Raw genomic sequence first — 14,340 nt, 5'->3', positions numbered from 1 at the left:
CCTGTCAAGGACACCTCACCAGGTGCAAACAATGAGTTCAGGAAATCAGCTAGAGGCCTTTGGAACACTGACGTCAAAGGTAGACATTCTACCCACTCGGGATGGCGCAGAAGGATCCTGCAGGCACAAGGGTGCCTCTGGCTTCTCTCTGGGACCAGCAGTCCCCGTACCCTTCATCCTGTAGTGCCAGACATGGACTGTAAATGAGTTTTTCTCCCACCCACACAGCCTTAATGATGTTGACTTCCCCTAAAAGAAAATCCACTAAATTCCCTGGGTAAGGAGGTGAGGGCAATCTTACATTTTCCCCCTACACTATTTGTCTTCTGACAAAATGTAGAATTTGGCTGAATGTCTCTGAAGACATTGCCTCTTCAGGCAATGTCTGAATGCCAGTAAAAAAAAAAGGAGGGAAGAGTATTATCCATAAAGCATTTCATGACACATGAGCGATTCGGAGATGCACGCATCATAGCTGTGTTCCATCTGGCCTTCAGACTGAAAAAAAAAAAAAAAAAAAGCCACCAGGAACCTTTCAGCTATACACCATGTGGTCTTGGCCAGCAGCCACCAGCATGGGAAGCCACAGACCTTGCCTCTGAAGGAGCCCCCGGGCCTTCTTAATGACACAGCCAGAGGGACCAGGAAGGACAGTCCCATTGCTTTCTATGCTTTTTCCTTCTCCTTAGCCATCTCTGTCTGCTGTTGGGGATTCTTACTTCAGAATCGGAAACTGGGCTTTCTTGTTATCCGTGTCAAAGGGTAATTAGAGAGGAAAGTGAATACAGGACAAGCCCAGCAGGCACACTTAGAAACTAGAGACTGCTGATCACCAAGGAAGCAAACAGCAGCTACTGTGTGTGGCCTTGAAGCTAGGTTCTAACCTCTTTCCCTGTCTCGTGAGAACTTTTTGCTTTTCGTTTTTTAAAAACATAGAAATGTTTATGTGACTGTGTTTTTTGTTTTAATCCCTGGTGTGGGATATGGGCTGCTTCAGATTGGCCACAACAGCTCACTATGATTTGCCGCATGCTCTAGCAGGAGCATGACAGTTTACCTTTGGAATCCTGGAGACTCTTTTTTTTTTTTTGAGACAGGGTCTCTCTGTGTAGCCTTGGATGTCCTGGACTTACTATGTAGACCAGACTGGCCTCGAACTCACAGCGACCCACGTACCTCTGCCTCCCGAGTGCTGGGATTAAAGGCATGTGCCACCACTGCCCAGCTCTGGGGACTCATGAGAGGATATAAATATGAGAGCCCTGGGAGGGCCTGCGATGGCTGCTTCTCCCCCTGTTGCTGCCCCTGATGCTGTTGCTGTTTGCTGTTTGGTGCTATTGGCTAGGTTGCTGATTGCAGCAATCCTGAGGATGAAAATCAAACTAGTCCCAAGAAGCCCGATGCCCAGAGTCAGCAGGAAGTAGTCTAATCATATCGACACCCCCTTTCTCCTCTAACATTCTTTCTCTCCTACCTAGTGTTAAGGGGTTGGAGGGACTAGGGGTGGTGTGGAAAAAGAGGTAAGAAAAAGAACCCAAAAACGTAGCCAAAAGTCCAGCTACAAGTGGCACCCAAAATATAGAGGGACTTTTGAACCCATCAGCGGTATAAGTAATGACACAGAGGCTTTTTAATATGTTAAAGGCCTTTTATCTAGAACAGTCTCCGGCCACCTATCCAGCTTCACCTGACTAATCCTGGTAGCACATCTACCTCTCTGCACCTGTTCAGTCAGCCCATTCTCCTGTGTTTGCTGGTGAATCTCCCGCCTTCTTTTCTTATTCCCTGAGTCCCTCTCTTTCCCAGAAGTTCTGCCCTCCACCTCCTGCCTAGGTATTGGCCATCAGCTCTTTATTACAATCAATAGACAGATATTTACAAAATATAAGACACACACACAACACACACACACACACCTCCCACTCCACCCCCCAAGCCCCTCCCCCACATCCCCCCACCCCTGTGATGGGCCATAGAAATAATAATATGAGATCTGGCTAGCACTTAGCTCTCTGCTGGTTTAGCAATCAATTAACTGAATATAGAGACACCATCACACAACGTGCCCCAACACTCCCCTGACTTCCCAAGCATTTAAGGGTCCCTACCACTCTACCACTAATGAGCTTCCGTGGATTTTCAAAACCTCATTACCAAGGGTCTGGAGAGATGGCCCAATGCTTAGAGCCTTTCTGCTCTTCCAGAGGACCCAGGTTCGCATCTCAGCCACTCACATGGAGGGTTACAACTGTCTGAAACAAATCCAAAGACTTTGAGGGCCTCTTCTCCCCACCTCCATGGATGCCGGGCACGCATGTTTACTTACATACATGCAGGCAAAAACTCATACATATAACATTAAATTAAAAATACGTCTTCTAAAAAAGAATGCACTGCCAGTGTCGACCCTATCCTAGGCTTACACACAGAGACCAGGAAGATGAGCCACACAATACTGCACACGGGCTTCAGTAATGAGCTCAGAATAATTAATCTTTTGTGGCTGCCACTAGGCTTTTTTTGGCAGCAGAAAATTGTTTAACAATAAGTTGTTAGCAATATTCCACATATATCTATCCAAGTTGGGAACCTGTCAAAGTCAAAGTTCACTTCTGACTGAAGTTTGTGCCCTCCCCTCTGGATTCACACATCACAGATAGACAAGAAAAACAAAAGCATGGTCATGCAACCAAAGGCTTCGCCTGATTCTGTTTTTCTGCTGGATTCCTCAGGAAGGGAATCTTTAAGGTTAAAAGAACTGGCTCCCCCCCAAAAAAAGCCAATGCATAAACATAGAACAGCTGTCTGTCTGGCAAAGACACTGTCCCACTGCACAGAGCCACACCCCAACACCAACAAGCTCAAGTCATCCCAAATCCAGCTGACTCGATTGCTAGAGATTTCCCCAGGGTGCAGCTGAGCACAGCCTCTGATGGAAGAGTGGATGATGGGAGCCACATGCTCAGGTGGCTCAAAACCTGCCCCATGGAGGCTGAGACCAGAAAGTTACCTTGCAGACAGCTGCCTGGAGGATAGCATCAAAGCCCCCCTCGGGGGCATCGCGGTTCCGGGACACCCTCTGCTTCCTCACTTCCTCGTTGAAACTGTCGACTCTATCTGTGAGAGGCAGCAGATGGCGGAACCCAAAGGAGGGGACGCAGTTTGGGAATAACTTGTAACTAGAGAGAAAGAAGAGAAAAGTCGCTTTTCCATCATCATCTGTAAGCCTTTTCAATTTTTAATTACATTTCATTATTTTAGCATGCCTGTATGTACACATACAGGCGCGCGCGCACACACATACACACACACACACACACACACACACACACACACACACGCAAGTGCAAGTGAGAGAACTACTTGCAGAGATGGGTTCTCTTCTTCTATCGTGTGGGTCTGGAGGACGAAACTCAAGTCACCAGGCTTAGTGGCAGTTGCCTCTACCCACTGAACCACCTCCATGGTCTCATCTCTAAATACTAACCACGTGCCCTGGCCTACACTATGTACCTTGAAAAATATCAATGAATATTTACCCAGCGCCTACCACCTGCCCTGGGATAAGCACAGTGGAGAGAGCAAAGATAAATAACAACTTTAAACAGCCAGGCCATGGAAGTGCGCAGACTACGGCTCAAAGGCGATGGCAGACTCTGTGGCTGGGGGAAGTTGGAGAAGAGTGTTAATTCAGAACATGGCTGTTCTGGCAGGGGATCACATTCAGCTGGAATGCAAACACACTTTTAATCCAGGAGACAGAGGCAAACAGATCTGAGTTCGAGGCCAGCCCAGTATAGAGCAAGTATTAGGCAAAGAAAATCTTAAGATCCAGGTGAGGTGGCATATGCCTTTAGTCATAAATGAAGGTAACGTTAGTTTGTAGAAGGAAGCACCCATGTTTGAAAGTGAAATTGTGTGACAGAAAAGGTGATGGATCAGAGAAGATTTGACAGAATAAGATTTGCCCAACTCTTACAAGAAAATAGAGGAAAGGGAAGCTACTTAAGGAGCAGTTTTACAGAGAGAGGAGGCAGTTTTATCAGGACAGTAATTGAGACATGGGTTGCAGAGAAAGAGAGAACTCAGGTGAAGAGGGAACGAACCAGAAAAAGCCAGAAGATTAGAGCAGACTGCTGAGTTAGTTAGAGGCCAAGAAGAACAATTCCTGGCCAAGAGAGAAGCCAGATTAAATAGGTCAGCTGGGAGAAGAGTTGGAGCCAGAACAGCTGAGTTGAACCAGCCAGCCCAGAGCTTAGAAAGAACAAGTAAGGCTGAGCTTTATTGAGCAGTGGGTCTCAGAGGCTGAAAACATTCTAGGTCTATATTAGATTGTACGGAATCTAGACGCTTCCAGGATTAGGCTTAGGTTAGCAGGAGACAGTAAGCCTCCCAGACAACAACTGGGCCAGGACAATAAAAGTTCCTTTTACAGGGGAGATGTGACACGGGCCTTGGAAGATGAGTGGGACCAGTGGGCATGCTCAAGGACAAGGGCAATGCAAGCAGGGCTCTTTGGGCAACCAGCCTTTTTCACATCAACTGTACTGCTTTTGTGAAACAAAGGACCCACTGGTGACACCAGGATGTGCTGGCACAAGAAGAGATGTGGGATGGAATAGGAATTAAAAACATTTCTTCTGCTCCATCACTCATTATAAAATGATAAAGCATCCACTTGCCAGAGAAATGTAAACTTCGAATGGGAAAAAGACAAAAGATGTGCACGTCAAAGTGCTGGCAGGTTATCTTCGGGGAGGCCGGAAGTGACCTCTTTCCTAGAGAAAGCAGTGCCAATGACAGTATCAAACTTGGGCAATGAAAGAGGAAGAGAGGCCCTAAATGGGATCCTGGGATAAAGGAATCGAGGGCAGAGTGTGGCAGAGGGCAGAGAGGACTAACCCAGTGTGGGGAAAGGAGGCCTACGAAGGCCACTGGGTTGATTGCAGTGTAAGGGGGGGGGGGGGGGGGCGGAGAAGGGGGAAGGGAGGGCGGAGCTGTCTAACCCAGACCTGCAGGATCTGTGACCATGTAAAGAAGTCTCTCTTCAGAAGAACAAGTACTGGCAGACAGGCCTGGGAGAAAGGCTTTAGAATCCCATTCAGGCAGTGCCTGGGAAGGGAAACAGGCTTAACAAGTGCTATAGAGGTCCCGCCATGCCTGCTGCCAAGACCGGCCCTGCCAGCACAGGTCTAGACAGGCTCCCCTCTGCAGAAAGGCCAACAGTCACAATGATGCACAGACTTCAAGGTGCTGGGGGACAGATCACCACACAGACAGACAGACAGACAGACAGGGGGACAGATCACCACACAGACAGACAGACACACACACAGACACACACACACACACACACACACACACACACACACACACTCCCTCCCACCTCCAATCCACCAGAATAACAGCTCTTTCTCTGCTTGGTCTCCATCCTCTTGGTCTCCATCCTCTTGGTCTCCATCCTCTCCCCTCCCACATCTTCACAAACATTTTTTGCTTAGTCAGGTGAGCTGTTTTTAACTCCCCCACTACCCCCCTACCCCCACCCCACAGACACACACACACACCCGCCTGAGGCCACCCTGAGATTTTGAGTGGCCTCCTCATTTTGTATAGACAAGTGTGGACATTACATTCCTGTTGGAAGGAGGAGTCGAGACTCTAACCACACCTACTTGACAGACAGACAGACAGACAAGCCCAGAAAGGAGAGAACCACGCCCACAACTGCACTCTATTCTTCCTCCAAAGCTCCTATTTCCCTTCTGTTGTTCTGGGCCACGGTTTAGAGCCTTGGGGGTGTATTTGTTGTGACAGTTGGGGGAGAAACTGAATAAGGGCTGTGAAATGAGAAACCAGGAGAGCTGAGAGGGGCACAGCGATGGCTGGTGGCCGCTCGGTGTTTACACCCCCTTCACTCCTGCAAACAGCAGGAGCAATCCTGGTGTAATTCCAAACCAGAAAGCGCGGCAACTGGAGAGAAGCTTCTGTGCTGTAGCCCTGTCAGGGACACCCCTTACTGAGGCCACACAGACACTGGGAAGGCCTCCACTGTCAGTGAAACAGCAGGTCACCTGTGACAAGCCCTTGCTCCAGAACAGTGGCGTGGAGATCTGTTTGTTTAGATTCTCCTGCCAGGGGAGTAGCTCTCCCACACACTGAGCCGGAGCCGTAGAGAGAAACCGTCTCAAAAAGCCAAAATCAAAAAGATCAAAGAGAGAGAGAGAGAGAGAGAGAGAAGGTAAGAAGGGAAGGAGTGTTGGGGTATATGTGTGTGTGTGTGTTTTGAGACAGGGTTTCTGTGTGTAGCCTTGCCTGTCCTGAACTCGCTTTGTAGACCAGGCTGGCCTTGATCTCACAGAGATCCTCCTGCCTCTGCCTCCAAAGTGCGGGGAATAAAGGCATGTGCCACTCCCCCACCTCCCTGAGTGAATCCAGTTTCAAGACACTAGATCTAGGCAAATTTTGAAAACAATGTAATATTCAGGACAGGATTGTAGATTGAGCTAATATGAAAAGATGCCTCTCTTACTCTGGACAGAGAACTTCTAGACCAAATATAATTTTTAAAAAATTTAAATAGACAGCTATGGTTGACAGTTACAAAGAAAAGGACACTGTTTGCAAATGAATGAGTTGAACAGAGGGGCAGGGCCCAGGGTTCTCTATGCACGGGGTGGGGGAAGAAAGCCTAGAAAAGAGGAAAAACCATTTACTGTCCACTGCAGTTTATAAGCAAGAGAGAAAAGCTAGCAGTTAAGAACATAATCCTCTTGCAGAGGATCTGAATTCCCCTGTAACTCCAGCTCCAAGAGATCCAACACCTCTGGACTCCAAAGGCACTACACTCACACACACACACACACACACACACACACACACACACACACACACACACACCATACATACACATAAATAAAGTTACATGTATGTATTATATGTCCTGTACATGCAGGTACTGTGGAACTAGAAAAAGGAATCAGATTCCCTGGAAATAGTTACAGGCAGTTGTAAAGTGACAGTGTGGGTGCTGGGAACCAGACCAAGGCCCTCTGCAAAAAAATAAAATAAAATAAAGTCACTCTAGTCCCTAGCAATGAGAATTCACAAAGTATTCATAAAGAAACCACCAGGAAGTCAGGTGGTGGTGCACACCTTTAATCCCAGCACTCAGGAGGCAGGGGAAGGGAGAGCTCTTATGAGTTCAAGGCCAGCCTGGTTTACATAGCAAGTTCCAGGCCAACCAAGACTTACAGAGAAACCCCCAGCTGAGAAATTAACAGGAAAACCAGTCGCATTGCCAACATGAAAGGTTCCTGACAACAATAAAGATGGAAATTGCTCTGTGGAAAGTCTGGACACACAGGGCATATGGCCCTTGATGGAAAACAGCCACCGATGAAGATGAGCTAATGAAAACATTTCACACCACAGCCCCAAGGAATGTCAGCAAACCTCACACTCAAGAACAGAATGCCCTGAAATTCCATAAGACCAGGACTTTTGAAACAGTCAGAAAGAGGAAGGAATGACAGCCAAAAGCCAGATGGGAAATTACTAGAAAAACTAAAAACAAACAACAAAAACTAAAAGTCTCAAAAAACGAAGCGACAATAATAAAAACCCCGAAAAATATCTAAAACACAGGGATCTGAGAAAAGGACCAAGTGAAACTTATAAGAAAGAAAAAATACAGTCACAGAAGTCCAGACTGAAGGTTTGGCATACAGATTAAACTACAGAATAGGATAAAATTGTAACCTGGATGGATTTCTATTATGTTGCTGGGTGGGTGGCAGAGGCTATGTGAAGAAAAAGAAAAAACATGAAGTTTGGACGGAGAAGCTCCTACTGACCCCGCCCCCTGACTAATGGATGGACATGCAGAAAGAGGAGAGAGGAAACCATCACAGAGACACTGTCAGAACCTTCCAGATCCAGGTGACCAAGCTCTGAACAACATGAGCAACAGTAACTCCAGCCCAGACAGTCAAGAACATGTGACAGAGGACACAACACAGAGCACATCCACTAAGATGCCAGAAGGTGGTAGAAAGACACCTTTAACATGGCCAAGGAACACTGTGGCTTCCTGAAGGGTGAAAATGTATAAATATTGATGGAGATGTATCCTGATGGCTGCTCAAAGAAAAAAGTCCCACAGCTGGCAACGGAAAATGGGGCGCTCGCCTTTAATCCCAGCACTCAGGGAGGCAGAGGCAGGCAGATCTCTGTGAGTTAGAAGCCAGCCTGGTCTACAAAAGCGAGTCCAGGATAGTCAGGGCTACGCAGAGAAACCCTGTCTCAAAACAAAGAAAGAAAGTAAGAAAGAGAGAGAGAGAGAGAGAGAGAGAGAGAGAGAGAGAGAGAGAGAGAGAGAAAATGGGATGTCAGCGAGCATTGAGCATCGGGATTTCCTAGAGCTGCTCCAATTAACATTCTAGTCTTTAATCTGATGCTTACATTACTTTGTTGTCCCCAGGGCAGGCCTGGTACTTCCTTAGACTTAGTATTTCTTGTGCATTCTATCCCAAGTGGAGAAGCATAGGAATTCTGGTTATTTGTGGTGAATTCTCTTTTAGATGTTAGTAACTAATTCGTGAGCCCCTTTAACAGAAAAGCAAACAACTTGTGCGTTGTCCCAGACCTGGTGTGGAACAGCTAGATTACACTCTCTGGCTTGTGCTGTCTCTCCCAAGTTGCAAAAGGAACTCTCCAGGGAGACTGGGACCCCAGGATAGAAAGGCCAGCCTGACCCCAAGACTAAAGTGTCTCTCCTAGCACTTCCTGGCTTACAAAAGAGGGATTTGCATGACTTAGATTTGATGTTTCCTTCCTAACACCCTTTCTTCGCTGATTTCCTGTCTTAGGAACAGCTTTTCAGAGTGCTCTGTACTCACAGTCCAGAAGTGCCCTGTCTGCCACTGTTTCTGCCCAGAGGGCTTCCAGTAGGAGCTCTGAATAGCTGTGTGCAATGGCCCTGACTATTCGGATGCTAAGCACCCAGACTTGGTCCTTCATCCTCTGCCAGCTCCCAGCCCAGCATCTGCGTGGGTGCAGACACACCCTGCCCAACTAGAGTTGGAGCCCAATCAGGGCAGGGACGGAAAAGAGGATGGAACCACTGTTCCAGTGGATCCAAATAATTGTTTTGGTTAGCATGCTGTTGCTCCCAGTAAGTAGCAAAACCCCCAATGACAACACATGTGACCGAGGGACAGCTGAAAGGGGCCTTGGAGACTAGTCTACTAATCATAAGGTAGTTTACGTAGCTTACGGCTATTTATGGCTGTAATGATGCCAACAGCTCTTTATGCTTAAGGTCTTTGAATATACCTGTATTTAAAACTGTTTATCTTACTGTTTTTTTCCTTCTTTCTCTTGTTTGTTTGTTTGTTTGTTTGTTTTGAGACAAGTTTCTCTGTATAGCCCTGGCTCCCCTGGAACACACTCTATAGGTCAGGCTGGCCTCAGACTCAAAGATCTTACTGTTTTTCCAATCTTTGTGTTGGTTTCTGACCCCTGAGAAGGATCTAAGCCAGCATCAAGAATAAAACTAAGAGGATGGGGGGAGGGAGAGAGGTTGGCGGGGGTGGGGGGTGTGGGAGACTCAGAAAACAGGCTGCCAGAACAACACCACCTCACCCAACACCCAACCTAGCTTGGAGCTGGAATTGTTTGGGTTGCAAAGACATAGGGAGAAGTAAGGCCAGGGTCTTTAAAACACTTGACAGCAAGAAACTAAGATTCAAAACTGATATCTCAACATGGAAAAGGCCTGGATCCCTAAAGGAGAGGTGCCAAGGGTCAGCACTGCTCAGCCATCCTCAGATTTCATACAAATAAGGACGATGCTTTGAAGATGTTTATCGGTGGACGTTTGGGGACTTCCTACTGCAGACTAGGTGAACTCTGGCTGGCTCCTGGGAACTTGGGAGTGCACGCTGTCACGTAGCCTCAGATAAAGTATCTTGGATGAGGACAAAATGGCACTGTGTTAATGAGGCTCCAGTCTGCCCCCTGAGGTACCTGTGTGAAGGTATTTACTCTTTGTAGGCTTCACTTTCCTCACCTGTAAACATGGCTTAGGAGCCTTGGGGACCTGAGGAGGCCAGCATGGATGCAATGAGGTAATCTCATTAAAGTGGCATCTGAAGCTTAGTGAGAACCAAAAGGTTAAGCTGTTCCCCATCACGTGAGCACACTGAGCCTTAAACCCCAAAGACTCATTAAGGTCAAAGGTGGCGACGAGGCAAGAGAAGGCTAGAAGTCACCAACCACTGTAATGCCCTTGTACTGCCCAGCGTTTGCATCTCACGCATCACTTGAGACGCTAGGAAAGAGAGAAGCCACCTCCGTCGTCACTGTGTCAGGGGTGTGGGAGGATGTGGCCCACGTTCAGGCCCATCTGCTTACCAGTCCTGCTGTTTCTTTCCCTGCTTACATAGCTAACCTAATGTCCGGCCTCCTATTTAAGAGTATGGAGCAGAGGGCTGGAGAGCTGGCTCAGCGGTTTAGAGCACTGCCTGCTCTGCTAAAGGACCTGAGTTCAATTTCCAGCACCCACATAGCAGCTCGCAACTGTCTGTTCCAGGGGACCCAACACCTTCACACAGACATATGTACAAGCAAAATACCAACGCACATGAAATAAAAATAAATTAATTTTTTAAAAAGAGTATGGGAATGGCTGGGTGTGGTGGCGCACGCCTTTAGTCCCAGCACTCAGGAGGCAGAGGCAGGTGGATCGCTGTGAGTTCGAGGCCAACCTAGTCTACAAAGGTCCAGGACAGCCAAGGCTAACACAGAGACACCCTGTCTCAACAAAGGAACAAACAAACAAACAAACAAAAAGAGTATGGGAGCAGACAGTCCCATTTAAGGTATAGTCATCTAGGCTGGGTGACCTTGAAGCCATGTGTGGACCGGATCTCTATCCCCGAGAATAGGTATCCACGGATCGGGAGACACCCCCCACCCCCCCCACCCCCCGCAGCAAGTCTGGCCAGTATAAACTTCTGGATTTGTTTTGTGTGAGAAATTTAAAACTCGTGTTCATTGATAACTTGTGAAACAATTTCTAATTCAGGCATACGAAATATACATACACACATACATACATACTTACATGCACACATACATACATGCAGGCAAGATAGCAAACACCTATAACCCCAGCACTTGGCAGGCAGAGGCAGAAGGATGCCTGTTAAGTTCAAGGCCAGCCTAGCCTACAGATAGTTGGAGGACAGCCAGGGCTACATTAAAATAAAAACATAAATAAATAAATAAATAATGTCGTTTAAAAAAAAAAAAGGCTAAAGAAATAGCTCAGTGGGTAAAGTGTTCACCAAACAAGCCTAAACCCTGCATGTTCCCTAGAGCCCATGTAATGGCAGGCTCATTGGATTAAAGGCGTGTCCACCACCTCCCGGGTACTTAATTATCTTAGTGTAAGAAAAACAGTGCCAGGTAAAGTAGGCAAGAAAGTAAGCCCCACAAGATCATCAAGTCTTGAGCTGGGTGTGGTGGCGCACGCCTGTAATCCCAGCACTCAGGAGGCAGAGGCAGGTGAGTTCAAGGTGAGTTTGAAGCCAGCCTGAGAGTGAGTCCAGGATAGCCAAGGCTACACAGAGAAACTCTGTCTCGGGGGAAAGGAAAACAAATCATGCCAGGATATAACTTTCATATATTGTGCAAGGACAGAATGTGGCCATCGTTAATCATTAAATACCTAAGCCTAACATCTCCCCTAAACTAGCCTTTTCTGTGAGCTCGGTTTTCCCACTTCATCCCAGCACTCCACGGAGCCCAGAGAAGGACAGCTTCTCACTCACCCGATACACGGGTTGGTCTGGTATCGCGGTGCTGTGTAGGAGAAAGGAGAGATGTCCTTGTCAACGAAAGACCCAAAACCCAAGCGGAAGTTACTAGTGAGCTTCCGCATCTCCTCGGCAAGCTTGGTGCCCAGGCTCCGGATGTTGTCCAGGTCATCCTTCATGGAGAGGGAGAGGTCCATCAGGTAGTACAGGTCCACGGGATAGTCCTCCACCTGGCGCACCTGCAGCTGCAGCGTAGTCCGGTCACCTGCGCCAACAGAGAGGTCACCCCAGTTAGAGGCCAGGTGGCTTGCTGGGGCAAAAGGGCAGCCTCTGCCTCCCGAGTTCTCACCATGGAGTGGTTACTCTGTAAAACATTTGTCTCGCCTCGGGTTTGTCTGACCTCTCAAAAAAAATTAAAACCAATTCCTCTTCTTGGGTGATGGTGCACCACTGAAAAGAAACACTTTTTTTTTTTCCTGGAAGTACAGTGTCTGAGTGCCTGTGGTGCTGAGAGTGAAGCCCTGGGTAACACCTGTGACAGCGTGGCTGAGGAACTGTCTCTCAGCAAAACAGACCCGTGGGGAACTGTGAGCACAGAGCCCATGCAACCTGGGTTGAAAGTAGACCACCTGCACACTCCAGAAGACCTGATCCGGACAGGGCAGGGTGTGCACCGGAAGCAAAGGCATTAACAAGAGGGAGTGGCCGGGAGTGAGAACTGGGGGTGGGGCTGTAATGGGGTGGGGGGGGGGGGGGGGGGTGGCATGGGCTGTAACTGGGTAAAAGTCAAGGGAGGGCAGATGACAAAGCAGCTAACAAAGACAGTAACTTGGGGCTGGGGAGACAGTTCAGTGAGTAAAAAGACTCGCTGTGCTGACATTATGACCTGAGTTTAAATACCCGGTACCTACATAAAAAGCCAGATGTTTGTAGCATCTAGCATATTTGTAACACCAGCATTGTGGGAAGTGGAGACAGGAGGAGGATCACTGGAGTTTGCTGGGCTCCAGCCTAGCTCCAGATTTAGTAATAGGACTCTTACACTTACTTACACACACACACACACACACACACACACACACACACACACACACACACACACACTACAGACCTGGGACTATAAAGGAAATGTAAGAAGAGGTCCAATGGAAAGGGCTAAAAGAAGGTGGAGCTGGGGGTGGGGGTGGGGGTAAAAATACCAAAAGTCACTAAGTACATTTATAAAAGTGACAATGAATATACACACACTAGGCATATGTATAGGACATATACTGCATTAACTATTTTATTAAAAAGAAAGAACAAAGAAAAGAAAAGACACTACCAAATTGTGTACCAAATATAAGATTTGGGTTCTATGGTAGGACAGCCAGCTGTTGCGGAAAGTGGGAATTAATTAAAGGCAAGGAGCAAGCAGACCTACTAGCTCACCCCTCAGGGTTTGGAGAGGCCCAAGTCAGGAAAGTAACTGAGGGATAAAAATCCCTAAATCCTGTCATCTTTTCTAAGCGCAAATCACTTAGGACTGACTTCCAAGTTCAGCTCCCAGCAGGTAAGTGTCTGCCTCACCTCACAGGCCTGCCAAGGTACCAGGTGTCCTATTTGGCCTAGGGCAGCACAGCTCTTGAGCATTTGAAATCTGGGTTTTTTTTTTTTTTTTTTTTTTTTTTAATGTATTTAGAGATGCAAGAGCCAAAATGCACATGCCACCACCTTCCTTGGTTGTCTAGCTCAGAAAGCCTCTTGCATCCTGTGGGGCTAAGTCCTGGCCCTTGCAAGACACAGGCCCAATCCTTCATGCTTCCTCTCCTCCCACTGGAAGAAAAGACACACTTCATAAGTCAGAGCAGGGGTACATCCTGCACCTAGGTTTACTTAAATATGAAGTGAGAACAGTGGTGCTCAGAGCATCTGTTGAGGCGGGGATGCACTCCTGTGGGACAGCAGCAGGGCTCTAGAATGACAAAAGCTTGCACGAACGAACGGAGTGTGGTGGTTGCAGCTCCTAGCTGTAGACTTGGTGGCAAAGCTGTTTCTCCTGACTTGTTTTTGCATGCATTGTCCCAGCTGCCTCAAGACTGATGTAGTTTAGGTCGCCTGTTGCTGTGAGCCTATTTTTAAAAACTGCCAGAGTCTGACTCAGACAGAAGAATATTTGAGATTTCTTCCGGAATGAATTCTGAGCTGCGTGGTCCTCAGGCTCCCACTGGACAGACACAGCAGGTCTTTCCACTGGACTCCTTGGATGGATGCCTATCACGGTGGGGAGTAAGGAAGAACTTGAAAAAGGGAGGTTACCCCCACCCTGTGTGCACCCCACTTGGCCTTTTGCATTAAGAAGCCAGACCCCAGATGGACAGAGCATCTTCTGTCCCGATCTGTGACCTCAGGCGGGCTTTTCTGACACCTGCCCATCTTCCCAAGTCTCTTACTCCATCTTCTTCTATGCAGACTGTACTACTGCCTTACTGAGCTTTGCCCAATAACTCACAGACAGAGAAGGAGGGAAGCCGAGGGG

At 47.7% G+C, this 14,340-nt stretch overlaps 1 protein-coding gene across 2 annotated transcripts in view; it reads right to left on the bottom strand.

Annotated features, from left to right (window-relative positions):
- The window catches only part of Itgb5 (integrin subunit beta 5), a 106,968-nt gene that overhangs the window by 55,604 nt on the left and 37,024 nt on the right, over positions 1–14,340 (bottom strand). For both annotated transcript variants that reach the window (XM_051149831.1, XM_051149832.1), the window contains exons 4-5: positions 11,838–12,087; positions 3,011–3,179 (exon numbers count right to left, since the gene is read on the bottom strand). In XM_051149831.1, coding sequence (XP_051005788.1) covers positions 3,011–3,179; positions 11,838–12,087 — 419 coding nt within the window. The remainder of the gene's footprint in view (positions 1–3,010; positions 3,180–11,837; positions 12,088–14,340) is intronic.

The sequence above is a fragment of the Acomys russatus genome, chromosome 8 (assembly GCF_903995435.1).
Source record: "Acomys russatus chromosome 8, mAcoRus1.1, whole genome shotgun sequence".
Lineage (NCBI taxonomy): Eukaryota > Metazoa > Chordata > Mammalia > Rodentia > Muridae > Acomys > Acomys russatus.
The sequence above is the reverse complement of the archived record's forward strand: the minus strand, read 5'-3'. Positions and strand labels throughout refer to the sequence as shown.